Below are 26,634 nucleotides of genomic sequence, written 5' to 3'. Positions count from 1 at the left end.
GCTTGGTTATGGAGATGATACACCATTGTGTATTTATAGGTTAAAACTTACCAAGTTGTACACTTTAAATACGCACGGCTTACTGTATGAAGTTCGGGTTCTATTTCTCAATAAAGCTGTTTTCAAAGAGTTTTGCTGTAAAGGGGAATGGATGAACAGGGCAGTGGCAGGAGGAGGTGTGCTGATCTTTTAAGCATGAACAAGGAAGCATTCAATGCCTGCGTAGGCGGCACAAGTATGGGGAGGGGGAGACGGGAAGGCTAAGCCAGGGGTCCTGTCGTGAAGGTTACCGTATGTTTGTCATGCCCAGGACTTCGAAATTCATCCCATCGGCCTGAGGTTCTCCACCTTCCATGTGCCAAAGAACCATCCAGAGAACCTGATGTAAATACAGCACCACACTACCTCCCCTCGGCCCCCCTCCGATCGCAGCTGAGGTGACACAGTCCCTGGGTATGGTGACAGGGCACCGCCTCAAGGGCTCCCAGGTTTCTCTGCCTTTCGAAAGCCACCAGCGCCCTCAGCTTGTGTGGTGGGGAGTCAGTGCTCCCAGGGGCAACCTTCAACTGAAGGGAAGGGGGTCAGTAGATAAACACCCCAGCCTCCCGCCTTGGGAGGGGCACGTCTGAGGTGTGTTCTGTGGGTTCCTGCAAGTGCCCCAGAGGGATGGAGCCCCATTTGCCTATAGCAGGGACCAGCTCAAAAACTGTTGGGGGCTTTTCTCCTGCCCTATCTTACTCTCCCTACTCCTTCTTGGGAACAGCTTCCAAATAAGCCACCTGTACTCAACCCTTGCCTCAGGCTCTGCTTTCAGGGCACCCAAAATAGGACACGCATGGAATCAGGGGCTCTGCATTTCACGTGCACATCAGGCTTTCCTGACGCAGAGGTCCCAGGAACCATGCATTAAAGAACAGACGGTGAAGAACAAGGAGCATTTCACAAAGGGGAGTGACTGGGCCAGCTTTGCTCTTGTAGAGAGTGAACTCTGGCAATGTGAAGTTGAGGTTGAAGGAAGCAAGAGACAGGAAGCAGGCAGACCAATTAGCAGGCTGTTACCAGTGTCCCAGCAGGGAGTAACGGTGCGGAGGCAGCAATCGGGCTCTTTGTGAGCGTCCTTTGATTTAGAGAGTACGGAAGCGTTCACACAAAAATGACACTAGCCTTATTTAACATCCCAGGCGCTATAGTTATTTTTTTAAAGCTTGCATTTCTAGCATCCCCCATGTTTCTTTTTGATCTCCTACTTCCAAACTTCGATACGTTAGCCCGATGCCACGCAGCTTCATTTTGTTAAATCTTGTGTTTTCAGGATCTTGACATCGGTGCCAAGAATGTGAAGCTTTACGTCAATAAAAACCTCATCTTTGATGGCACGTTAGACAAAGGAGGTGGAGAGGCCCCCGCTGACCGGAGCATCCTGGTGGGCCTCAAACAGGAGCAGGATGAGAGCAGGGGAAGGGCCCTGCGTGCCCCCTCGGGAGAAAGCCGAGAGGCCTGCAAGGTGGCTGGCACAGATGGGGAGCTCTCTCCACCAGCTGGAGCAGTAGTGGATGTGAAGGTTTCTTCCCAAGGAACGTTACTTGGCGGAAAGATGAATCCTCCCGACTGCACGAAGGACAGCTTGTCCAAGTTAGATGAAGACGCAAGCTGTTCGGCAGCCCCAGCCTTGACGGGTGGCGTGCCGGGGGCTCCCCCCCTCTGCCCGCCTGTGGAATGCCCTCCCCTTGACCCAGAGATCTCACTGGCCCAACAGCTGGAAAACCTCATGGGCAGAAAGGCCTCCGAGCCACCAGCGAAAACCCCATCATGGTTGCAACCTTCGGCCACCGGGAAGGGCAGGAAGCAGGGAGGCAGGAAGCCAAAACCCCTCTGGCTGAGTCCTGAGAAGCCGCTGGACTGGGAAGGCAGACTTGCATCAGACGCCAGCCCTGACACTGTGGGGGAGGCTCCTAGAGAGGCGGATGTCAGGGATAAAGGCCCCAGGCGTGAGCCAGGGCGGCCGAGCAGCTGGAATGTCATCGCTGGGGAGAGAGCCCAGAAGGTGACCCCCAAAGTCTGTGATGACTTTGACATCTTCAACCAGCCCTCCAACAGGGAGCACCCTGCTAGTGGGAGGAGGGGCCCGAGGAAGGACACCCTCATCAGCAGTCACAGCGATGGCCCGCCGACTGGCAAAGGTAAGTGCGAGGAGCCGTCTGACGTGGGTGCTGTCGTCCTGGCCGAGCGTGGGCTGCTGATTGGCATGATACCATTTGGCTCCGTGGACCTCTGTTTCCTCATCTGCAAAGCAGGGGGCTTCTTCTCAATTCACTGTCTCAGGGGCCATGGAGGTGACAGGCATGAGTGGAATGGGAAGACATTCTGCACATTAAATTCCTCGATATATTTGTCATTGCCACCGAGTTACAGCTCCTTTGCCCATTTTTCTTGCCATGAGGCTTTTCCAATCTAGGCTTTGTTATTCTGCCTCTGATGGAGACATTGGTCTCTAATGACTTCCCTTTATTCTTAACCGTACCATCAGAAAAATAACCAAGCGTGTTGAGAAGTAGCACTTGGCACTTGCCTGGGTGGGGGAAGTACTATAAGGAGTGGTGAGGACTGTGGCACTGGAGAGGGCCAGCCCATCTAAAACGGGCAGCTGCTACTCCACTCGAAATGCTTTCTGGCATTCAGCAATGCAAGGCCCATGTACCAGGTCTCCCTTCTCCTTTTATAAAGAGAAATCAGAAGTGTAGAATATTCTTCAGTATGGGCAATGGATTGAGATTATTTTTAAACCACTATGTGGGTCAAAAAAAAAAAAAATCTGCTGGGAGGACTCACCTGGTGCGTTAACTTTGCAGTAGATTATATCTGAGGAATCTGAAAGGCTGGGTCTCTAAATATTTGCACTCAGATTTGGCTCCTGGGAAGGTGCGCTGCCTAACAGCTAGGCCTCAGACCATTTGAATCCAGCCTCTGCTACTTCTAGGCTGGGACTTACAGAGCTGGGCACATCTACTTTCTGAGCCTCGGCGTCCTCATCTGTAAAATGGGAACAAACCGCCTCCCCCTCCTCGGTGTTGAGGAATGAATAAGATGATGGTGTCACTTAGTAACTAGAGCCTGGCATGTGGGAAGTGCCCCACTAGCACCAGATCCTGGGTCCTCTGCATGGCGTTCCGCCCCACCCCGCACCCCGCAGGAGCACGAGCGCTAGAGTCAAGCCGCCTGGGCGTGTATCCTGGTTCCCCATCCCCAACCCACCCCACAGGCAAGTCCCGACACCCCTCCGAGCCTCAGTTCCCTCGTCTGTGAAATGACGCCAACCATACCCATCTCCTGGGAGGATGAGATGAGGGTCTGCGTGTGGTGCAGCGTTTGGCACAGTGCCGGCGGCAGGCGTCGGCCGCTGCTGTTCATCGTCCCTTCCCCACCCCTGTGGTTCCCCTCCCCCCATCCTGGTGAATCTGTATGAGAAGCCAGTGTGTCTGTTCCCTAGGGAATCGGGTCAGCCTCTGTTCTGTTACCATCTCGTCCAGGCACATTACTCAAATGATTTCCTTCTCGGGGCGCCTGGGTGGCTCAGTCGTTAAGCGTCTGCCTTCTGCTCAGGGCGTGATCCCGGCGTTCTGGGATCGAGCCCCACGTCAGGCTCCTCTGCTGGGAGCCTGCTTCTTCCTCTCCCGCTCCCCCTGCTTGTGTTCCCTCTCTCGCTGGCTGTCTCTATCTCTGTCAAATAAATAAAATCTTAAAAAAAAAAAAAATGATTTCCTTCTCACGCCAGCCCCATTTGACAGACAAAATGTGAGGTTTAAAGAACTTTCCTCAGCTCACACGGCCAGAAGGGGTTAGAGCAGGATCTGAACCCAGGCCATCCTGCTCCAGCATCCACGCGTCCAACTACTCACCCTATGGCAGCCCATTTCCGCAGCTGCCCGACCGGGGAGAGCCAGGCGATCCGGAGCCTCCCTGGTAAACAGACCCACAGAACCTCTGGGAGCTCTGGGGTGATGGGTGTTATTCTAACTTGTCCACATTCAGAAGATTTGGTCTCATTTTAATTTCTTTCCAGGCATTTCACTGCTTGGCTTAATGACACATTGAGAACCGAGCCCTGGAGATTTAATGCTTGTTAAGCCAGTCATGCTAGAAAGGAAAGTTGCTTAGAAATTTTAAATTACCCATTACATAGAGCCAAATCCCACAGCCATGCCCTTCAGGAAAGGCGCCGGCCGAGCCCTCCAACGATGCTTGTAGAATGAATGACTGCCTGAGTTCTTCCCTGGGGCTAGAGTCGTGTTGTCACCGAAGGATAGAGCCCGGAAATCCTTTTGTCCACCAGAGCATCTCATTGTAATGTCATCTGCATTTTGGAAGCGTCTGCATCAGGGGTCCATTGGCTAGAGGTGAATAAAATTGCACCTGCCCAATTTGATCACAGGACCTCCAGAAAGTGTGGCTGCCCATCACCTAAAATTGGAAGGAGGAAGCAGATAGCCAGGGGGCACCCAGGAGATTTTTGCTCCCTGACTTGCCACGGCTGCTGGGCCCTGCCTCTGCCACCTTCCCTCACTCCTCCTCATGAGATCAGCTTTCTCTGCTCTGTGCACAGGGCAGGAGATGCCCCGAAGCCCAAGAGTGACAGTTGCCCAGCTCTCGCTCCCAAAGTCTCAGGGGAGGCACTGATTGGCAGATGTGGGTCAGGTGTCCACCCCTTGTCCAATCAGCTGCGGCTGGAGGGCTTTTCACCTTGAACACACATGGCTCTGTTGTGTCTCCCCACGTTCATTCTCGTTTCCCGTTTTAGGAACGATTAGCATATACCTCACAGTGGTGCTGTTGATTTTTACAAGCCTGAGTTTTGAACTTCATAGCTCCTGTTTACCTCCACCAAGGGGTAGTTTTAAATCATCAATCCCATCATCTCATACTGGTACCCCTCCCAACTGTGTCGACTGCAGGTTAAAGCAGCCGCTTTCTCGTGTCCATTCCAAGCTGTGGGTAGGAATGTTGACACAGACAAGACAAAGCCCAGATCGCTGCAGCTCCCCCACTCCCAGGGACTAATGAGTGGTGTGTTCTCCTGCAGACAGAGGGAAACGTGGGCTCTCAGCCTGCTGTCACATCCGAGAGATCCAGGAGAAAGCCTGCACCTCTCCGCTTTCAAAACCCCGAGTATACATCTCGGGGAGAATAAATCAGAAAGCAGGTGCGGAATGAGAGCAGAGTCCTGCCTTTCCTGCCCACCCAGGCCGAGACACACAGGCTGAGTCCCTGACACATGACGTCTGTTCGCTCTCCTCGGCTCACTTGCAGACCAACCCAGGCCGTTCATTTCAGTCAGTGGAAATCAAATCCCAATAAACTGATGTCATGACGATCCATATGGGAAGTTCCTTCTGCCAGATGTTAAGCCTCACGCCGGGAGGAAAGGAAGGAACTCCTGGGGTCTTTTTTAATGGCAGATGAGAAGGAGGGGAGGGGAGAGGACAGGTGTACCAGAGCTGACAGGTGGTGGGGGGAGTCCCTCCGCTCCCGGGCCTGAACCCAGGTGTTGCGTCATGGTGATGCCAGCCATCCATCCCTGGGCCGGCAAATGTGGACTGAGCACTTCTGTGCACCACGTCCTATGCCAGGCACTGGGACACAGAAGGGAACAGGGCAAAGAAGTCCTCCCCAAGGAGGGAGGGAGCCAAGAAGGGCTGGCACGCGGAGATCTGGGAGAAGAGCATAACTGACAGAGGGCACAGCTGGGCTAGGCAGGAAGAGACTTGTGTCCGTGGAACAGAAACACCGTGGAGCTGATCATTAGGGCGAAGGTGTGAGGTGAGGTTAGAGAAGCCAGAGGGGCCACCCGAGGGCCCGGGGCAGGGAGCGGGGGCATGGCGAGGAGTTAAGATGTTCTTCATGCCCAGCTGATGGAGATAGTATGCCAGTTGGAGGAGTTGGTGACAAATTCCCTTTCAGGCACACAGTGGATATGTCTGGACCTTTGGAGGGGTCCTTGGAACCGCAAGGTGGTGGCTAGGGGAGAGAAGCCAGAACTTGACCTAGAAAATTGAGCAGTGCCTGCCTGGCAACCAGGAGCTGGCAGGGTGAGGTCAGAGAGGGAGGGCAATGTTGAGAAAGGACCGGATGGGGTCAGGCGGAAGCTCAGGGTAGGGCCCCAGCGTGGGGAGGCGGGCAGCAGGAGCAGTGGAGAGCCCAGAAGTGCAAATGCTCCTGAGCCGGCAGAGGAGGGACTGTCTGGTGGAAGAGCTTCGCCGGGGATGTCAAGCACAAGGACCGAGAAAGGATTGGGTACTCAGAGTCATTGTGTACTCCCAGAAAGTCAGCTCTGTGGAGGGTTGTGGGAATGAGAGGACTCATATGAAGGCAAGGGATGGAAAGCCACCAGGGGTTTGACTTCAGGCATGGCTGCATCCAGGGGCTCAGATGACATCATCGGGACTCTCTCCATCTCTTGGCTCTCATTCCCTGTGTTGGCTTCATTGTCAGGCAGGCTCCGCCCACAGTGTAGCCAACTGGCCACCGGCACTGCACACCCACATCCAACATCCTGCCACCAAGGGGCACCAGTCTAAAGAGAGCCCCTCTCTCTCTGTAGTTCCTGTCCCAGCCTGGAAGCACACTGTCAGCATTTGTCTAATCTGGATGGTCTGATGGTGGGGGGATCCCGAAAGGAAGATCAGGAGAAGGGCAGGTGGGGCTTGGGGGGGCCAAACCAGTAACTCTGCAAAGGGGGCCCCGGTTACAGGGGTTGAGGGAGGGTGGGAGTGAGAGGGGCGCAGGGGCTGCAGCCAAGGGAAGGAGAAAATCAGGCGGCAGTTGGAGGAAGCCACGAGATCAGGTCCGGCTTCCTTTTTCTTTCCGATAGGAGAGATTTATATGTGTCTGCAGGCGGAGAGAGGGCAAGGTGCCAGTGGGGAAGGGGTGATGGAGGGTTCTGGAGAGAGAGGATAATTGATGGAGCCAGGCACCCTAGGAGACAGGCAGAAAATAGAGTGCAGGGCACAGTCCGATATGAAAGGAGGAAAAACAGAACGTCCGTGTCATCAGTTGCTGTTTTTCCAGAATGACACCCTTACGTGGCAGTTAGTGAGGACAGGCTGCTGTGGGGGCACATGCCGGGGCTTTTCTATTCTACAGGGAGGAGAGTGTGGCCTTCAGAGCCGACCCTCTGAGGGCCAGGCCCACGCTGTCCATGTGCTGGGGACACAGGCTTCTGTTCTCCAAGCCAGCCTAGCCACACATAGGAGTACATTCCTTACCTGTATTGTTGGCATTCCTCATAGCACTTTTTCCTGATTATAAAATTAATACATCTGGGGAACTTAGAAGATCGGGTGATCAAGAGGAAGCTGGAAGTCCTTCCTCCTCACCACCCAGGAAGGAGCATGCTAACACGTTGGTTCACACCGCCCATACCCGGGTTTGCTGCAGCCAAAAGAGCGTAGCTGGCTTTTTTCCCATCTAACATTCACGAGCCTTCCACCTGCCATCAGGCAGTCTTTAAAACCACCGTCAGAGTCACGTGATGTGACAGCCTCAGAGCTGCCCCTCTGGATGCTGACTCAGGCGTTGCCCCCCCATCCCCCCACCCCCGCCCATCGTGTGTCTCTGACGTGCAGAATGGCTTCTCGCAGAGGTTCTCACACAACGAAAGGTCTGCCCTTGACTTGCATGGGGGGGGGGGGTGTCTCCCTCTTAGAAAATCCCAAGTGTATTGAAAACTTCTTCGCTTTTTGCAAAACAACCAGATTCTAGACTTGGGTAACCATAATCGATTTTTTACCGACCTGAATATTGGTGTGTGATGGGGGCCCCGACTGTCCCCATGCGGGGCAAGGGATGAACATCCCGGTCCACCTGTCAAAGGCCCACAGGGCCTCCAGGCATTGAGAGAGAGCCAAGAGCAACCGCCCTGATTTTTTGAATGTCCCCCGGAGGGCGACCCCACCTAGCCGAGAGCCCCCGTTGAGACCATCCGTAGAGGTCCCCACTCGCACACATGCCGCTAATGGGGCTCACCTCCCCCCCGTGTTCTTGCAGAAGACACCCGGCCCGCCAAGACGCCGCCGCGGCCCCGGTGGTGCAGTGAGAAGGAGCACGCGCTGCACGAGTCCTGGGACTCCCTCAGCGCCTTTGACCGCTCCCACCGCGGACGCATCTCCAACGTGGAGCTGCAGGGCGACATCCTGGACGAGTTCCTCCAACAGCAGCAGAAGGGCAGCCGCCACAGCAACCAGCTGCCCCCCGGGAAGGAGGAGAAGCCGGAGCCAAGGAGAGGGCCGGAGGACAGCTCCGCAGACACGGACGACGGGAGCGACTTTGAAATCCCCGTCTTGCCTTATGGACAGCGCCTGGTCATCGACATCAAGTCGACGTGGGGGGACAGGCACTATGTCGGCCTTAACGGAATAGAAATATTCAGTTCAGAGGGGGAGCCGGTGCAGATCGCGAACATTCACGCGGACCCCCCGGACATCAATGTTTTACCAGCCTACGGGAAAGACCCCCGCGTGGTCACCAACCTCATCGACGGGGTGAACAGGACCCAGGACGACATGCACGTCTGGCTGGCCCCTTTCACGCTGGGCAAGCCCCACTCCATCTCCATAGATTTCGTGCACCCTTGCCAAGTCGCCCTGATCCGAATTTGGAACTACAATAAATCTCGGATACATTCCTTCCGTGGCGTGAAGGACATCACCATGCTGTTAGATGCACAGTGCATCTTTAAAGGAGAGATCGCCAAGGCCTCGGGGACCCTGACAGGAGGTAGAGTATGTCTGTAAGAACGTTCTGGAAGCCCCTACCTGCTACCCGCTGAGGCTCTGAGGAAAAACTAAAGGCCCTGGCTAGCCAGTGACAGATGGGTCTCTCCTCTTCCTGGGCCTGGCTCACTCCTCGCTTTTTGCAGCATGCGGGTGGGAGAGCTGACCTCGTTTACACTCCTCCCCCGGGCACCAGCCTTACTCAGCTTCCCTAGCGCCTGAGTCAGAGAAGGGGGAATTCTTCTGCGAGTGAGCTATTGAGGGGGCGCTCCCAGGAGAACCTGTGGTGCAAGGAGGGAGACAGGATAGGAATGGGGAGACGCCAGGCAAGGATAGCGGTTGGGGGAGGCCGGGTCTCAGCCTGATCCGCAAGGGGTCTGGAGGAGAAATTGCGGGATCCGTCCTGCCTCAAGGCAGAGCAGCAGGGCTCCCCGGGTTGGGGGTGTAACTCCCACGCCCTTCCAGGCAAGCCTCCAGCCCCCAAAAAGGGGTCAGCAGGCCCCTGGGTGAGGCCCCAACAGCATCTGCTAAGGTACCTCCCCCACACCTAAGAAGCGGTTCGTTTCCTGACGGATCGCGATGACTGTCATTAGGTTAGATCCCTTCGTTAGGTCTAAGTGGCTCCCGGGCCATGTGAATTTCACTTGCAAATGTGTGAGTAATCACAAGGAAGGCTTCCTAACACAAATCAGGAGCTGTCGGTGGGTGGGGGTTTTATAGCACAGAGGTGGATGGGTCTGGGTTCCTGCTCTCCACGCCATGGGGGTTTGGAGCCAGCTGACACTTCCTGTCTCCGTGGTATCCCACCCAGCCCCAGAGCACTTTGGAGACACCATCTTATTCACGACTGACGATGACATTTTGGAGGCCATATTCTGCTCTGATGAGACCTTTGACGTGGACGTGGAGAGCCCCTACACCCTGCAGAACGAGGAGACGCGAAGGAGGCCGAGCACCGCTGGCAGCGATGGGGAGGACAGGCCCTACACCCAGGCCGGCCCCTGGGCTGAGGACCGGGTAGGACTGGCGGGGAGGGGAGCCCCCTGGAGAGATTTCTCCTCCTGGCTCCGAGTGGAGCAGGAGGAATAAAGATGGATAGCCTTTAAGCTGTTGGTGCTACTGTGTTGACATTTCCCATTTTTCTACTTCATTTTTTGGTCCTCTGTGTCATATTTCATTCTCTAATTATGTTTTATTTTTTTATTTTTTTTTAAGCAAAGTGAAGAAAGTATTCAAATTTTAATCAAAGCTAGGAGAAATCAGTTCTGCGTTGTCTCTGTGATTTAGGGGTTGGCAGTCTCGGGGGGGTCTTTGCTTTGGGTTGTGTTTTGATCACTCACTGTTGTTTTTGATGGAAAGGACTAGAAATGCTTTTAATAGGCAGGCTGAGAATTAAAGTAATGATCGTCTCAGCCATCCGTTCCTGCACACGTGTGGCAATCCATCAGCACCGTGTTACCACGTGACCCACCCTTGCAGGTAGAGATCATCAGTATCCCCATGTAGGAAACCAAGGCTCAGACAGGTTAAGTGACTTGCCCAAGGACACACAGCAGGAGAGTAACCAGGCTAGAACTTGCATGCATGTCTCCAAGATCTGTGTTTTTAACTTGATAAAGCAATTTTTTAAGAAATGAAAGACCACCCTCGAGGGAAGGGCCGGTCCAAGTGAAGGACCAGGAATTGGGAGACCCAGGGCCCCCAGGGTTCTTGAGGCCCCAAGGAGAAAGAGAAGCTGGCTACAGAGGGTGGAGGAGGGGAGTGGGGACAGCTGGAAACCAAAGGACAGGAGGCGGGGCCCAGCAAGGTCATGGGGCTATGGTGTGCAGATCCCACGGTGTTCACTGGGGGGTAAAAAACCCACAGGGGCCAGGCAAGTGTCATGCAAGACTGAGGAGTGCAGAGCCCCCTGCTTCTCAGGACAGATAGGAGTTGGTAGTTCATCTTGATATTCTCCTGATTTTTCTCAAGAGAAGCCAGAAATCTGGGTTTTTATGGAAAACGTCCCAATTAAAAACTGTTGGCAACCAAGTGGAAATGCTTTCAAACCTTCTGTGAGCCACAGCAGGTCTGTGGTCTGGATCTGATCCCTGGGTCTCCAGTCGGAAGCTGACCTTGAAGCCTTTTATGTGCCCAGCACTTTCCAAATGCCTCTAAGGCTCTCTGATCATATCCAGCCTGTGAAGGACAGGGAGGAATCCTTCTCTCTGTCTCCGAGACGAGGAACCCAAGTTCTGGGAAGCCAGTGGCTCACCCCTAGAAAGCGACAGGGCTGGAGCTGCACCCCACCTGTCTGGGTATCCAGGTCAGCGCACCCACCAGGGAGCGTCCCAGGAGGCTCCGGGAGGGCAGGGAGCCAGGGAAGGCAAGAGAAGGCACATGGGTGTCAGGGCAGCGGCCTTCCCTGGTGACCCAAGGCTGCTCGGCATCGTGAATACCCCTGGCAGGCCACCTTCCTCACTCTCCACCCACAGCCAGGCAAGAAAGGGCCTCAGGAGGCTGTGTCTAGGGGCTGGGCCGAGGGCACCGTTGTTCCTGGGACTGAAACACCATCCCCACCGAAACTCTCACGTCCAGGCAACCAGCTTCCCTTCCTTTTGCATCTTAGCTTCCTTGTCTGCAATGTCGTAAAGGCCCTTTTGCCCTAACTTACAGCGTAGACGTCTAAGGAGCAAAATGTATACAGTGGGGTGCGGTTGCCCACTCCAACCGCCTCCAGACCAGGGCTGCTTTATCCCGGCCTCCCATGCCGATCACCTGACGAACTTTAAAAATGCAGATGCCCAGGCCTCGGGTTGAGAGCCACTCTCTGCAGTTGAATTTTCCCCCCTCCGTCCCTCCATCCCTCCCTCCTGACCCTTCTCCCTCCCTCCTTCCTCCAGCTCCTTAGGTAAACATCTGTTGGGTCCTTCCCTGTTCCAGAAAATCCTGATCACCTTAGCTGGTGGTGTCCAACTCCTCCCCTACCAGTAAGAGCTGCTGGCGGGGACACAGACACACAAGGGTTTCTGGGTCTGGCCATGTTACCAGTGACAGAGCTTCCACAGTGGCAGAAAATGCACAAAAAGACACGAGGGGTTCCCTGGGGCTCGGGGTGCATATAGCATCTGGGAGAATGGCCAACCAGCTGTGCGAGTATCACTAAAATCACCTCCTTTCCCTCTGCTTCTCCTCCAACCCGTGCACAGGTCCCCGGGCGAGAGCTGCCATCCAGTCCCCCTGCCCCCGAAGTAACTACGCCAGAGCCGGGCATCTACCACGGGATCTGTGAGTATCCTGTCTTGGGAGAGTGTCCGGTGGCAGGAGGACTATCAGGGGCCAGGGGGGAGTCATGGCCACCAGGGGCAGAGATTCCTCGGACAGTCAGGCAGGTTGTACCTTGCACACAGATGCCACACTGCGGGACGAGTGGGGGCTGACACAGCCTGGCCTGGGCTCACTGGCCCCAGCAGGTCCGCCATCACTTTGGAGGAGGGATACCTCCCTGCAGTAGGCTTTTCCAGAAGGACACTTTCAAGTTTGGTATGCAGTCACCTTATGTGTTAGTTGTGCTGTGACCTTAGAGCCCAGAAAGCAGAGGACAAGCAGACATAAGAGAAGAGACCCAAGGCATCTGCCAGTCCCGTGATTTGGGCTGCCCTTCAAACACCGACGCGTACACAAAGAAAACATGCCTCTTCCCTGTTCCAGGTGGGGCGGGGGCGGCAGGAATCCTAGCCCAGGGTGCTGGGTCTTCTGAGAAGACAGAAATCTGGGTATTTATGTGAAATCTCCAAATTTTTAAGTGTTGGTGACTAATTTTATAATATTTTAAAACACCATATGAGCCAAACAAAACACATGTATGTTCAGCCAGCCGGCTGCCAGTTTGTGGCCTCTGAGCAGATCCCATCTGGGCTTCACTGAGTCTGTTCCCTCTTCTTTTCCCTGCTGACCCTTCCAGCCAGGTCCTCCCTCACTCTGTGCACCACCCGCCAGCACTGCCCTGTGTCCTGGGGCATCTTCAGGCCCGAGGTCCTGGTTGACTGATCGCCCTCCCCTTCCCTGTTAAGGAGGCTGTCAGCCAGCTCTTGGCAGTCACAGCAGCTAGAGTTCCCCGGGGCGTGCTCTTGAGGGAGGGCAGCAAGGGGGAGGGTCAGAGGGAGGAATTGGGCCTTGTTCGGTCACCTCAAGGCCTCTGGAGCTGCAAAGGCCCGGGGAGAGGTCCTGAGTTGAGTGAGGGGCCCAGGCGCTTATACGCCTGTATCTACCCGTTTCGGGATGTGGGCTGCCCCTAGGGAGGGGCAAGGCCAAGGGCAGTGCACGTGGGTGGACTCAGCTGTGAGACATCAGCCCTCAGCACTCCCCTCCACTGGAAGAATGAGCCCTTCGGTCCCAGGGGTGGGAGTGAGACCCCACAGCATCCTCTGCACCCCCTTCTTGAGGCCCTGCTGTCACCCCCGTCCTCCCCGGGAAGCCTGCCCATGTGCCCAGCAAGAACCATCTCTCCCCGCCTCACAGCACAAAGACAAATCCCCTCTTAGAAGAGGGGAAGGTGCCTTGCTTTGAATCCTCACAGCTCCTTACATTCCAGAACACTCTCTCAGTTTCTCTCAATTACTCGGAGACAACAGAGAATTTCTGGAACCAGCCTAGTGCAGACGAGAGCCTGGTTTGGGGCTTGGTTTCGTCTCCCGTGCGGGCACCAAGTGGAGGCTACCCCTGCCTTATCTCCCCAACACTCAGTTCTTATTCGGTCCATACAGCCGGATCCAGGGGTGCAAATGACGTCATCAAGCCTTGGTGTCTCCCTCCCACCCTCTGCCCTGTCACTCTCTCTTGCCTTTTCTCCCGTTGGTACCCTGGTACATGCGAGAGCTTCTGTTCCCATTGAGGCCAACAGTCGGCCCAAAATCAGGTCTCCCCTGCCTGGCTTGGGTCACTTGCCTATCCACAAACCAATCACTGTGGCTCACCATGGCGGGGAGGGCGGGAGTGTGAGATACTAAGCACGGATTGGCCAGGCCTGGGTCAGAGCCCATCCCTGGAGCCCCAGGCGAGGGGTCAACCACCCAGTCATGCTCTGGTGGAGGTGGGAGTGCCACAGCCAGGAAAGGAAGGAAGGTTGGCCTCGAAGCAGCCACTGTCCCCTTCATCTGATGATTTCCCCAAAGATGCTGTCTGTAAATGTCCTTCCTGCTGAACCAGCTTCTGACCTTTCTCAGAAATGTATTCTAGTACCTTCGGGAGTGTTGCCCAGAGCAGAGCTCAGAGCCCTTTCTGCTGTAGGGAACATGCGATGTCTGCTTCTCTACTCAGTAGGAAGAAGAACGTCCTGACCAAGCATCCTCTGCACTTTTGGAGGCGTGTGATTTCTGAATCGCTCTCCTCTGAGCCTTTTTGTTCTCCCCGCACTGTCTAAAATTCTAAACCCACTTCACCAGCCTGTGCAAATGGAGAGCACTTTGATAACATGACCCGGGGGGATGCGCCAGGGTTGGTAAATATGGCCAATCCTATTAATGTTTTGAAAGGGGATATATGACTTGCTAATTTGCAGATGACACTAATTTTGGGCGTTTTGCAAATATCAGCAGTGATGAATAGGAAAGTAGCTGAGAGAGTTGAAACGTGGGAGAGAAATAACAAAATTAATTTCCATTTATATAAATACTAATTGATACACCAGAGGAAAATGAATATGGAACGTGAATATTAGCTCAAACAGGAGAGCAGGCACTTTTGGAGCAACCCCAAATTAGATGTCCTTGCAGCTCGGCATGCCAGGCCAGCAGAGGGGCGGCTGGGGAGAGGCTGGGGGGCTGCCTCCTGTTTTCCCTGGGGGAGGTGGCATTTCTCCCTCACAGTGATCCCCTCATCCAGATCCACTCCCTCCCTCACCTCCATGCACTCTGCCCCTCGGGGTCAGTACCCACAGCCACTCTGTCGCTTGGGTCAACAACGTCATCTCTTTCCCTCACTTCTGCACAAGCCGCTGAGCATTCTGACTGTGCTGTCTCCAAAACAGATCCTGAGTCTGTCTGCTTCTCCCCGTTTCCAGGAGGACCACCCCTTGTCCAGCGCAGTTGGTATCACAACAGCCTGGTCTCCCTGGAGAGCCCAACCCCCAACCCGAGTACACTTCCCAAGATGCAGAGGGGATCGAGTCAGCCCCCTGCTTCAAAGTCTAACCCTCCAGTGACACCCCACCGCAGAGAGAAGAAAATCCAGACTCCATGGCCTGATCTAGACCCTGCCCAATGCTTTGCACCTCATTTCCCCCCACTGCTCCCCTTGATGACTTGGTTCTAACCACAGGTCAGATTTTTTCCCATCCCAGAGCCTGTGCCCTTGCTGTCCTCTCAGCCTAGAATGTTCTTCCAGGAATGTTGAGGAATGGCGGCCTCCTACGCATCACTCGGGTCTCAGCTCGGGTGCCACCACCTCAGAGAGTTCCCTCCCTTACCCTGGCTACTCCACTCAGTCACTCCCTACCCACGCCTTCTTGTTGTCATGGCATTCATTGTTCTATGGAACTGTCCTATCTGTCTGTCTGCTATGGGCTGATTGTCTTCACTCTAATGGAAGCTTCCCCAGAGATTTTGCAATGTGTTGACCTCTGATTTGTTTACCATTAACTATGAATTTGGGGAAACTCAGTGATTTTACTTTAATTCATTTACCTGTGTTTATCTACTGAATACCTACTTTTCAATCCATCATTTATTTAAAAGGGAAAAAAAACTTTTATTGACCATCTGTTTTCCAGACACTGTTCTAGGCTCTGGGGGTCCAACAGTGCACAGAGTCAACAGAACTCCTCCCCTCAGGGAGCTTCCAACTTAGTGGGAAAGACGAGAAAACACACAAGCAAAGGAATGGAAAATACGTTGTTGGGTAGTGACAAGTGCTGTGACGAAAAATAAAGCGGGGAGGCAGCAGGGGGGGTTGCCATTTGAGCGCGGTCAGGGAAGGCCTCTCTGAGGAGATGACATTTGAACAGAGACTCAGGATGAAAAGGAGTGTATCGATCAGCTTTTGCCGCAAACCAAACCAACCCAGACCTGAGTGGCTTTCGCACAACCACTGTTTAATCCATGATCAGCTCATAATCACTGGCTCGACGGCCTCTCCTGGGTCTGCTCACGGGTCCGGTCAGCTGGCAGATGGGCTGACGGCCAAATGACCTTGGATGTCTCCTCTCCCATGTCCAGCAGTTGGGAGGCTATTGGCCGGAGTGACAGGGAGACCGGGCGCGCCCGGCTCCTTCACACGGCAGGACTCCCAAGTGCGCTTTCCGTCCTCTGCGCGCACCAGCTCTGCGTCTCTCCCATTGGCCAAAGCACATCACGTGCCCCAGATTCCGGGAGTGGAGAAATGGACCCCCGCTTCTGGATGGGAGAAGCTGCAAAGTCACGTTGCAAAGAACGTGTGGCCATTTTGCATGCCGTTGGTGCCGTGAGGAGCTAGGATGTGCCCAGTACCATGCTGGCCGCATGTCTTTTCCACCTGCCCCCAGGATGCTCTCCGTGCTGCTTCAGCACCATGGAGAGCAGAAGGACCTGTGGCTGAGTTACCAAACCTATATTGGAAATGACAGGTGTGTAGGAGAGGAAGCCGAGCTCCAGGGAGACTGGGTGGCTTGGCCTCATTGGGCTTCTGCCTCCACACCTGAGCTCAATTAGGTGGGACCACATGACATCCTGAAAGTTGCAAAGGGTGTGAATCTTCTGAATAGCAGCCCCCCAAAGGGTGCTAAAAGAGGCTCCAGATTCTTACAGGGTAGAGAGTCACTGGGTTTGGTTCTGCTCTAACGGGAGACCAGTAAGGAAAGAGAAGTTCTAGCCAGATATCTGATAGGACCTGACCAAGGGCTTCATTCAGTTTGAGCTCTCTGGGCAAATGGATGATTCGCCTGGGCCATATTGCCCCAGGACCACGGAGGGTCACTTCCAGATGGTCTCCCATGGAGCAGGAGTGAGGCAGGGGCAGAAACATGGGGGTATCAGTAAAACACTTGCTTACCCTGGATCCCAGGAAGTCTCGCGATAGTGCCCAATTTGTATAAAATGTCCATTTCTTATGTGTTGTATTGACATAGCTGCTTGCATGCAGTTGCTTATTTAAACATTCCATCTGGACCGCGCTCCTGCTACGTGTCAGGCACTGTGCCAGGCTTTGGGGACACAAAGGTCTAGCAGATCGGTTGGGGTTTCTGCCCTCAGGGAGTTCACCTCTGGCAGGGCAGATGGCTATGTACCAAATGGTCACAAGATCACGGCGGTGACCAGGGCATGGAAGTGGAAGTTCACGGTGACACGGCAGGCTGTGGATGGAGGTTTGATGCGCTCAGAGAAGTCGGAAGGGCTTCCCTAGGGAAGTGAGTTGGGATCTGAAGGGTGAGCACAACGAGGCCATGTGAGTTCCAGAGAGAACAGCACGGGCAAAGGCCCTGTGCCAGGAGAGAGGGATGGAAATAAGAATGACTGAAAGACTGGGCAGAGCCACGCTCCCTGGTATAAGACAAGGTATAATATGAGGTTAGACAAGTAGGTAGAAGCCAGACGGACAAGGCCTGTTGGCCAAGCAGCATGGGAAGCCACGCCAGGGTGTTCAGCATGGGCCGGGGAGGAGGGGCAACATGATGGATGCAGGAGAAAGGATCCAGGGCTGTGTGTGGGTTTTAAAGATTTTATTTATTTATCTGAAAGAGAGGGAGTGAGAGACAGAGAAAGAATGACCGGGGGGAGAGGGAGAGGGAGCAGCAGACTCCCCACTGAGCAGGGAGCCCGACATGGGACTCGATCCTAGGACCCTGCGATCATGACCTGAGCCGAAGACAGACACTTAATCGACTGAGCCACCCAGGTGCCCCCCATGTGCAGGTTTAAACAATACTGGTCCATTCATCCTGCAGACATTTCTAGAACATCAGCAGTGTCCCAGGCCCGAGGGTCACTAAAAGAAGAGGTAGAGAGCCTGCTCTGAAGACGCTTTCATCTGAGTTGGGTTTTCAAGTTGGTAGAGGCTCAAGGTTGCTCCTTTTCCCGTCTCCGTTGTGGGCCCTTGTCCGGAACCTCTGGTGTTCATGGGCCACTCTTCCTCCTGTTACAGGCCTCCAGCTGAATTTCACCGCCTCCTGGGGGGACCCGCACTACCTGGGGCTCACGGGCCTGGAAGTGGTGGGCAAGGACGGCCAGGCACTGCCCGTCAGCCTGCACCAGATCTCGGCCTCCCCCAGAGACCTAAATGACCTCCCTGAGTACACCGATGACTCCCGGACCCTGGACAAGTAAGTGTCTGTGAGAAGCCGCCTGCACGGATTCCCAGAGCCATCCCCTCCCACCACGAGCAACGGAACACGTTCAGCCCGAGAGGCGGGGTCACTCAGGCTCAGATGCAGAGCGGGGGCTCGGGGACCTGCTCTTCATCTTTGACTCCAGATTCAAACATCAAGTTGTGTTCCCTGTTCCACCTTCCGCAGCCACCCCATGGGGTCTGTGGTCTTCCTATTTTAGACTCAAGGGAAACCAAGGCTTGGGAAAGGGAGATGACCCCCTTCCAGGGCCACAGGGCCGGAAGCAGTGGGCAGGGTTCTCCTGCTCCCAGACACAGTCGTGCTTTGTGTGATCTCCAGCACGCTCAGCATGGGGCCCGGAACACCGGCGAGAGCTTGGCAGTCCTTCGCTGTGCCGTCTCTGCCTCTGAACACGAGGAACCCAAAGCTTGCCATTGCTCATGGTGGGAGGGGATGGCTCCGGAAGTCCAAGTCTCCGCAGTCCTCTGTGGGCGCTTTCCTCTCCGCTTTTGTCTGATTTCATCAGCCCAGACTGGGGCCAGTCAAGAAGAGGGCAAGCCTGGGATAATAGCATCAGTCCACGCTCCCGTCACGGGTGCTGGCCCCCTGCTCAGGACAGCTGCCGGGCCTGGACTCTGCCTGGAGGGCTCAGAGGGATGAGAGTTCCAATCCTGGCTCTGCCCCTTACCAGCTAGTAAGTCTCTTAACCTCTCCAATTACAATAGGAATGATAATAAAATTATAGCGGCTATTCCTGGAGCCCCAAATAAATGCCAGACTCTGGGGCTCCACTAAGCAGGTTACAGATACTCATCCGTTTATGCCTCAAATGGTCCTAAGAGGCCCCCACTTTACAAATGAAACTGAGCTACGGAAAGATTAAAAACTGGCCAGAAGTCACCCAGACTAAGAGTCATCTGAACAGAGGTCCATGGGAGACCAACAGCCATGCACCTAACCACTGACCTCCACTGTCTCCCCCTGCCTCACTTGCCTTATCAGTAGAAGGGGGACAATAAATCCCCTGGCTGGAGGGCGGGGAGGGGATCGCCACACCACATCTGCACCCCATGCCCGGCCCAGAGCACCTGCGGTCAATGGTAGACTCCTCCCTGCTTTCCCATCAGGGGCCCCTTAACCGTGGCCCTCACGCCTGCTGTCCATGTCTGCTCATGAACCACTCAGCACTCCGCATCTTGGCACATCACGCACATACTCAGGCTTGGAGTCTGTGGACCCAGCTCCCACTGCAAAAGTGATCAGCACACGGCCGGCCCTACTTGTTCATCCACACCCACCCACTTACCAAACCCCTCTGCCCGGGTTACGGGATCACAGCAACCCCCAGGCCTGATAGCACTCCATCTCTGAACACTTCCATATGTAGCTCTAAACAGTAAGGACTTTAAAAAGAACATAATCTCAGTACTGTTGTTACACCCCAAAAAATTAACGGTGATTCCCTAAATTAGTAGACATCCAGCATGTTCCTATTTCCCTGAAAGTCTTCTCACCTTCCTTTTTTAAGTTTGTTTCTTGAATTGAGATCCAGATAAAGTCCATACGTTGTGATTGGTTAGTTTGAGGTCCACATAAGGTCCATATGTTGTGATTCTTTGATATGTCTCTTAAGCTTCTTATAATCTCTAGATTCCCTTCCATCCTTTTTCATTTTTTTCTTAACAAATTATCTGTTGAAGAAAGACTTGTTTGCTGTATAGAGTTGCATCTCCATGGTATTGTTTAACCTGTTCCTCAGGCCCCTGTATGTCTTGTAAATTGTTCATTGCGTCTAGATGCCTGATCAGACTGAGGTTGGACATGACCTGGGGGTGTGGAAGTCACCGTGAATTCCCTTCAGGACGTGTAGAGTGTCTGGTGGTGAAGCTTTTTGTGACGTTGGCCGTCAGTGCTCAGTGGCTAGAGCTGCTTGCTTGCAAGATGGTGATGCACTGATCCCATCATTCTTTTTTTCATCAATAAAGAGAAATTTTTCTTCAATTATTTGGTTACTTCGTGATACAATGCAAATAGGAAAGGTAGTCTGAATGCTCGGTTCTTTTTTTTTTTTTTTAAGATTTTATTTATTTATTTGACAGAGAGACAGCCAGTGAGAGAGGGAACACAGCAGGGGGAGTGGGAGAGGAAGAAGCAGGCTCCCAGCGGAGGAGCCCGATGTGGGACTCGATCCCGGAACGCCGGGATCACACCCTGAGCCGAAGGCAGACGCTTAACAACTGCGCTACCCAGGCGCCCCTGAATGCTTGGTTCTTTTCCTTTATTTTTCAGTTTGGAAAATAAAAAATTGTTTCTCTAACATTAAAACGTTTGTGTTTGACTATCCTAAATCATGGTTTCAAACAGACTCTTTGAAGGGTTTCAATATATTGCGGTTTTTATCTTATTGATGCTCTTAGATACTGACAGCTCCTGGATCCTTTTTTTTTTTTTTTTAAGATTTTATTTATTTATTTGACAGAGACAGCCAGCGAGAGAGGGAACACAAGCAGGGGGAGTGGGAGAGGAAGAAGCAGGCTCCCAGCGGAGGAGCCTGATGTGGGGCTGGATCCCAGAATGCTGGGATCACGCCCTGAACTGAAGGCAGACGCTTAACGACTGCGCCATCCAGGCGCCCCCCTGGATCCTTTTTTAAAATGGTAGTGTGGGACAGCTCTCCTGCTTTCTGATGTCACAAGATATTCCAGGCTTCCCTTGCATATTTCTTGTCCCAGATGTGGAATCAGCCATTTTTCCCAAGAAGCCTTGATTCCTTCTAGTGGGAGATGGTATTTAGAGACCATAATCTAGCCACTAGAGATGCTCATTGCTACTGGGTTGGTCACAGTTTCTAGGCTTTTCTGTGGACAGAGCTGGGAAATATCATGTAGATATTCTTCAGGGTGTCCGTAGGGACATCCCTTCACCATCAACTATAAACTCTTCAACAACTCTCCCTACTTTCAGAATCGGGTAGCAGTTTTCTATGGAGGCAGCCCCATGTCTAGGACACAGAAGTAATTGCTTTTAGAAGGAAATGGAAGGTTCTGTAGTCAACCTAATTCCACAAACACCTCCGTTTTAAATTGCTGAATTTCCTCAGTTTTAAGATGCCAGCAATTGTAAGACACACCATCCATCAATTTAATAACAGCCTTTTAGAGAAAAAAAGAAACATTACCTCCTTGGATGAACACTTAGATTGTAAGATTTATTCCAAATCCAGAACTTTAAGATGTAAAAGGAAAAAAGAAAGTTTATTTTTAAATCTAGGAATTTCTCCTAGCTCAGCAGCCTCAAAGTCACCAGGAAATCAGGAGGTGGAGGGGAGGGTTACCCAAGAGGCTGAGAGCTGGGCCCCTGTTCCTGTAGGCTGGGCAGTCCAGGGGAGTCAGTGGCAGGATGGTCTTTGTGATAAACACAGGCCAAGTTGAGAAGGATGAGGCAGGACGTTTGGAGCAGGAGAACCAGAAACTGGCCAGGATAGGAATGCAATGCAGGCGAGGTGACGAGTTCATTCAGAACACCAGCCGAGAACCCCTAAGGGCAGGGGGCTTCCCTGGGCTATCCAGGCTGCATGGTGATGAGCCAGACCAGCTCCCACGGACACACCTCCCCCTTCTTGTGTTTTCCCCACACCAAGAGCTGCCAAGTTCACCCTAGTGCCTTAGCATCTCTGTCACCAGGCACCAGAAAGAAGGAATCGAATTCTTTCAAAATGTACCGTAGAGCCAATACAGCATTTTGTAGAAAGTTTGGAAAGTGGAGAAAAGCATCCACCTCCCATCCCCTCTGACACAAATGTGTTTTTCTCTTCTGCATAGGCTCTCCTGGCCCCTGTCCTCATCTTCCAGTATTAAAATAGTTTTCCATGTCACTGCGTCATCCTCACGATTATCGTACTAACAACTGTACAGATTTACTTGGCCCTTTGTATTTTGAGACACTTGGGTTTTTTTGGTTGTTGGGTTTTTTCCCCTTTTTTGCTGATATAAATAAACAACACTGTAATGAATGTCCTCATGCAGATAGCCTTTCCCACAGGTTGAACAAATTTTCCCTAGAGGAAAACAATTCCAGAAATGGGATCCCCGGGTTAAAGGGTCCTGAAAGGTGACACATGTCCCCCCGTTATTTTAAACCTTGATCGCTTCGCTGCACCTTTAACAGCACAGACTGCTATATTTTCCAGTTTCTTTATTTTGTCTGATTTTACAGATGAGACGTGGCCCCTCACAGTGGTTGTAATGAGTCCCACCTCCCCTTAACAAGCCCAGTGCGTCCAGGCCCGCGCCAGGCAGGGTGCCGGGGGCCATAATGGGGTGTAGACCCCCTGCTCTGATTTCTCCCACAGGTCGTGGCCAAGCCCCACCTCACCGCTCCCTCCCCACTATTTGCAGGTTAGTCGATGGAGCCAACATCACCATGGAGGATGAGCATATGTGGCTGATCCCTTTCTCGCCTGGCCTGGACCACATGGTCACGATCCGCTTCGACAAAGCCGAAAGCATCGCAGGCCTGCGCTTCTGGAACTACAATAAATCTCCCGAGGACACCTATCGCGGGGTAAGCTGGGGGATAGCAGCCGCGCTCAGTCCACTGTCAGGGAAACGGCGCCTTGATGAATGGCTGGCGTGGCTGCCAGAGAGGAGCATAAATCTTCCAGAACTTTCCAAATGGAGCTGGGGGGTTACAGCCAGGGAGAGAGCACACTGCTGTTTGCTTCTACTGCAAACAGCAAATGTGGGCTGAAGAGCCCAGGGCAGACTTCGGACACAGAAGCGCTTTGTTTCTTCTGGGGGTTGGGGTTCGGGGGTCCTCAGGAGGCCCAGCCCCCAACCGTAGTGGTAGATTGGGACCTTGTTGTTCATTGAGCGCTTTGGGGGCCAGGCCCTGAGCTGTGGGCTCTGCACCCATTCATTTCAGGGGACCCTCGCCCCAGCCTCTGGGAGACAGGTGTTATTACCCCCATCTTTCAGGGTATTAAAAACTGGGGTTCAGAACAGTGCATTCACTCGTCCCGAGGTCACACAGCGAGAGCCCCAGTGGTCATCTGCTGGGCTTGGCGCTCACACTCCAATTCTATGTATGTCCTTCCACTGCTGGGTGTGACAAAGCCGGGCCTCTGCTGCACCGTGGAAAGAGAAGAACAGAAGTGCCCTTTGCATGGGCTCTTGTGTCGTCATGTGACTACGGACTATGATAGGTTCGTCCCCTCCCCCCACAACACAGAAGTGATGGTGATAATGTCAACTAAGATATAGCAATGCCTTTAGGGCCCTCAAGTCACAAGGCCCTGGTCTGAATCCCCGCTCCAACCCCCACCAGCTGTATGACCTTTGGCGAGTGGCCTGCTTTCCCCGGGCCTCCGTTTCCCCATCTGTAAAGGGAGGAGGAAGAGGATGATACCGCCTTGGGAAGGTGGTCGTCAGCCTCTGCCACACGGACGTAGACAAAGCCAGGCCTCGGCCTTGGGTCCCGGGAGCCCCGGGTGTGGCTCTCCGCCACGCAGGTGCCACAGAGTTTCTCCCGTGGGCCGCGTGGGGCCTGCAGAACTGTGGGGGCTTGCCTGTGTGGAGTCAGCAGCCCCCGGGCACTCACCTTCTTGAGCGATAGCCCCCAGGACCATACAGACCCTCCCGGGCTGCGCGGGCGTCTCCTCGAGTCTGCTCTCAGTTCATTTAAAAAGGCAGATATATTGGTGTTAAGAAAACATTCCTCCGGCTCAACTCCTGCCTCGGGGCATTTACATTCCTTGAGCGAATCAGTCCTTCCAGCGAAGGCTCCGTGACCTGGATTGGCTGCCTGGAAATGTTGGACCCAGAGCCCCTGCCTCCCAGGCCTGGCCGCCGCCATCCACGTCGGCGCAGGTGACAAGTGGCCACTGTGGGATGAAGGAGGTGGGGAGATGGGCAGAGCCTGGGAGGGGGGATCCCAGACTGCAGGTGATGTAATCTCTGCACCTCCCCCAGGAGAATGCCTCGGGTGCCTGTGTCCCCCAAGGCCCTCTGGGCGCCCTGGTGACGGGCCCCTGGCGAGTGTTTAGAGCCGGGCCCTACTCGCTGGAGTGGCCTTCAGATCCCTGCAGTGTGTCCTTGGGCAAATTGCTTAGCGTCTCTGAACTCCCAGTTTCTGTGGCTGTAAGATGGGTGATAATAGAAGCTCTGTCCAAGGGACTAACCAGAGGCCTGGGAAGTGAGGGGCACTTCCCAGAGGACGGGGTAGCCCTGGTTGGGGGCCTTCCTGGGCCTCTGCTCTGCAGCCAGCTTCCAGCTAGCTCCAGCCCAGCTGAAGAAGGACCTCCTCTTTCGAGGCGAGCCAGCAGAACCGCCGGGGTCAGGCTGATTGTACTGGTCCGGTTCCACGTCCCTGGTCCGGTTGTATGACCAGTGGGTGACAGTTCTGTTCGTCCAGGTTCAGCCCTTGGGCCAGGGTGTGAATCCGCCTTGAGCAAAGCCAAGTGAGGAGATATAGGGACAGCCTTTGGGTCCCCATATCCAGCCATGCCTGAAGCCATTTACCCTACAGTTTTCAGGCTTATGTGCCCTGTGACTGGCTGCCACGAGGGGGCTCCCGAAATGCTGAAAGAGCAAAGGGTCACGGAGGCACGTTAGTTACCAGTGGGACCCCGGGCAGGGCCCTCTCTGCGTGGAGGGAGCCCCTCTGCGTCTCCCAGAGGTGAAAATCTACCAAGAAGATTTCGGGAGTCCCAATTCCAAAATGCGTAGTCAGAGAGAGAGTGCTGGCCTACTGCCCCTCTCTGCTCACCCACCACCCCCCTGCCCAAGGGAAGCAGAGCTGAGCCACTCCAGACCCTGCTGTTCAGGCTTTGAGATTTACTGGTAGATCCTGGCCTCTGGCTGGTGAAATCTGTCCCAAGCCAGGGGAACATGTTGGCCCAAACCGAACCCATTCGGCAAGCTCTTGGTAAGCGCCCACGATGCACCAGGCCCTGGGGCAGATTGAGATGGCCTGGCCAGGGTCTCTGCCGCGGAGGGAGACCCAGACACCACCAAGGACACTGCTAGGGATGACCTGTCCTATAAGGACGAGCTCGGGCTGTGAGGAGGAAGATCAGAAAGGCGCTTACCGCGTTGTACCACCTCAGGCTACTGTGGCCGGTCAGATGGGGGCTGGGGAGGGCACCGGGCTAAGTCAGGTGCCAGCCCTGAAACTTGGGGGCCACCATGGCAGGGGCCGCACCTGCCTGGTCCCCTGCTATCCACCCAGCGTGCAGCACAGCGCCTGGCACGGAGTTCAGATGGCACCAGAAAGGGGACCTGGCCAGGTGGTCCTGGTCTGCGAGAAAAGCCAGACCGAGCGACGTCTCAGCCTGGGGACTCCGTGAGGGCACTCCGTCCCGCTCGGCCACGGCCAGCATCAGGGCCAGCCCCGTTGGCGCACGCCACCCGCCTGCACGCTGCTGGCTCCCTTTCTTCAGACGCATTTCTCCTTTTGTTTGCTAGGCCAAAATCGTCCACATCTCCCTGGACGGCCTGTGTGTCTCCCCTCCAGAGGGCTTCCTCATCCGGAAGGGGCCGGGCAACTGCCACTTTGATTTCGCTCAAGAAATTCTCTTTGTGGACCACCTCCAGTCTCGCCAGCTGCCCCAGCCGGCCCGGAGGTGAGCGCGAGCAGCCCCGGGAATGTCCCCTCCCCGTCCTCCGTCCTCCAGCCGCTGGCTTCACCGTCGCTCTGAAGTCGCTACCTAAAGGTTTTGAAATGATCAAACGCCTCGCTTTTCAACTCGGCGGCTTTCTAAAGCTCTGCCGAGCTCCGCGGAAGCCTGTGGGATGTGCCCACCTTGTCTCGGGACGTTTGGGTTCCCACAGTCTGGAGCGTTTGAGCTGCTTTAATGCTTCGTTGCACTGCCTGCTGGGAAAAGAGGCTCCAGCCTGCCTCCGTTCCAGAAATGCCTGCCGGCCAGTTCGGGGAAGGGCCTTCTCTCTCTTGTTCCCGGGTTGCTGGTTTAGAAAGATTCAAAGAGGAAATGAGAGCCTCACATTTCATGGGTGCGCTGGTATTTCTTGGCCCCGTCTTAGCTGCATTAAGTTTATAACAATTTGTAAATGCCATGCTCAGTTACTCATTTAAACACCCCCCATGTCCAATCGCCAGAGGCCAAGCTCACAAAACAAAATGAGTTTCCCTCCACTGTGTGGCTTGGATCACTTCTTGGGCTGGTCATTGGGAACAGCCACTTAATTATAACATTGCCCTTGAAATTGAAGAAAACCCCTAAGGCTTGGTGGGTACTGGTCCATGGACCAGGGGGAGAGGTCCCCAGGGGAGGAGTGTGCAGGGGAAGAGAACCCTTCCTCCCAACGGCCAGATCTGTTCGGATGCTTTGTATTCATCCTTCAGGGAATCCTTCCAGCCACCCTTTGAAGAAGGGGCTATTGCGCCCATTTTACAGATGTGAGCATTGAGGCCCCCGCTGTTGAAGCCACTTGCTCAGGATCACAAAGCGAAAGCCCACAGGGTACACCCACCTTCCAGCCTCCTCTCCCTGCCCACCTCCCATCCTGCCTCACACTCCAGCCCCTCGGGTGCTTTCCCACCACAGGGCCTTTGCTCTGGCCGCTCCTCTGCTTG

General features: G+C 54.2%; 1 protein-coding gene across 7 annotated transcripts in view; it reads left to right on the top strand.

The window, feature by feature from the left end:
* The window catches only part of KATNIP (katanin interacting protein), a 183,259-nt gene that overhangs the window by 148,237 nt on the left and 8,388 nt on the right, over positions 1-26,634 (top strand). For 5 of the 7 annotated variants that reach the window (XM_087869345.1, XM_087869348.1, XM_045775225.2 and 2 more), the window contains 7 exons: positions 1,313-2,180; positions 8,041-8,769; positions 9,577-9,782; positions 11,954-12,032; positions 17,859-18,036; positions 22,440-22,605; positions 25,506-25,663. In XM_087869345.1, coding sequence (XP_087725471.1) covers positions 1,313-2,180; positions 8,041-8,769; positions 9,577-9,782; positions 11,954-12,032; positions 17,859-18,036; positions 22,440-22,605; positions 25,506-25,663 — 2,384 coding nt within the window. Of the gene's footprint in view, positions 1-1,312; positions 2,181-7,308; positions 7,396-8,040; positions 8,770-9,576; positions 9,783-11,953; positions 12,033-17,858; positions 18,037-20,141; positions 20,394-22,439; positions 22,606-25,505; positions 25,664-26,634 lie in introns of those variants that run through there. The other 2 variants (XM_087869360.1, XM_087869358.1) reach the window with 2 other exon arrangements.

Source organism: Ursus americanus, chromosome 2 (genome assembly GCF_024610735.1).
Source record: "Ursus americanus isolate L20-20 chromosome 2, mUrsAme1.1.p, whole genome shotgun sequence".
Lineage (NCBI taxonomy): Eukaryota > Metazoa > Chordata > Mammalia > Carnivora > Ursidae > Ursus > Ursus americanus.
The sequence above is the reverse complement of the archived record's forward strand: the minus strand, read 5'-3'. Positions and strand labels throughout refer to the sequence as shown.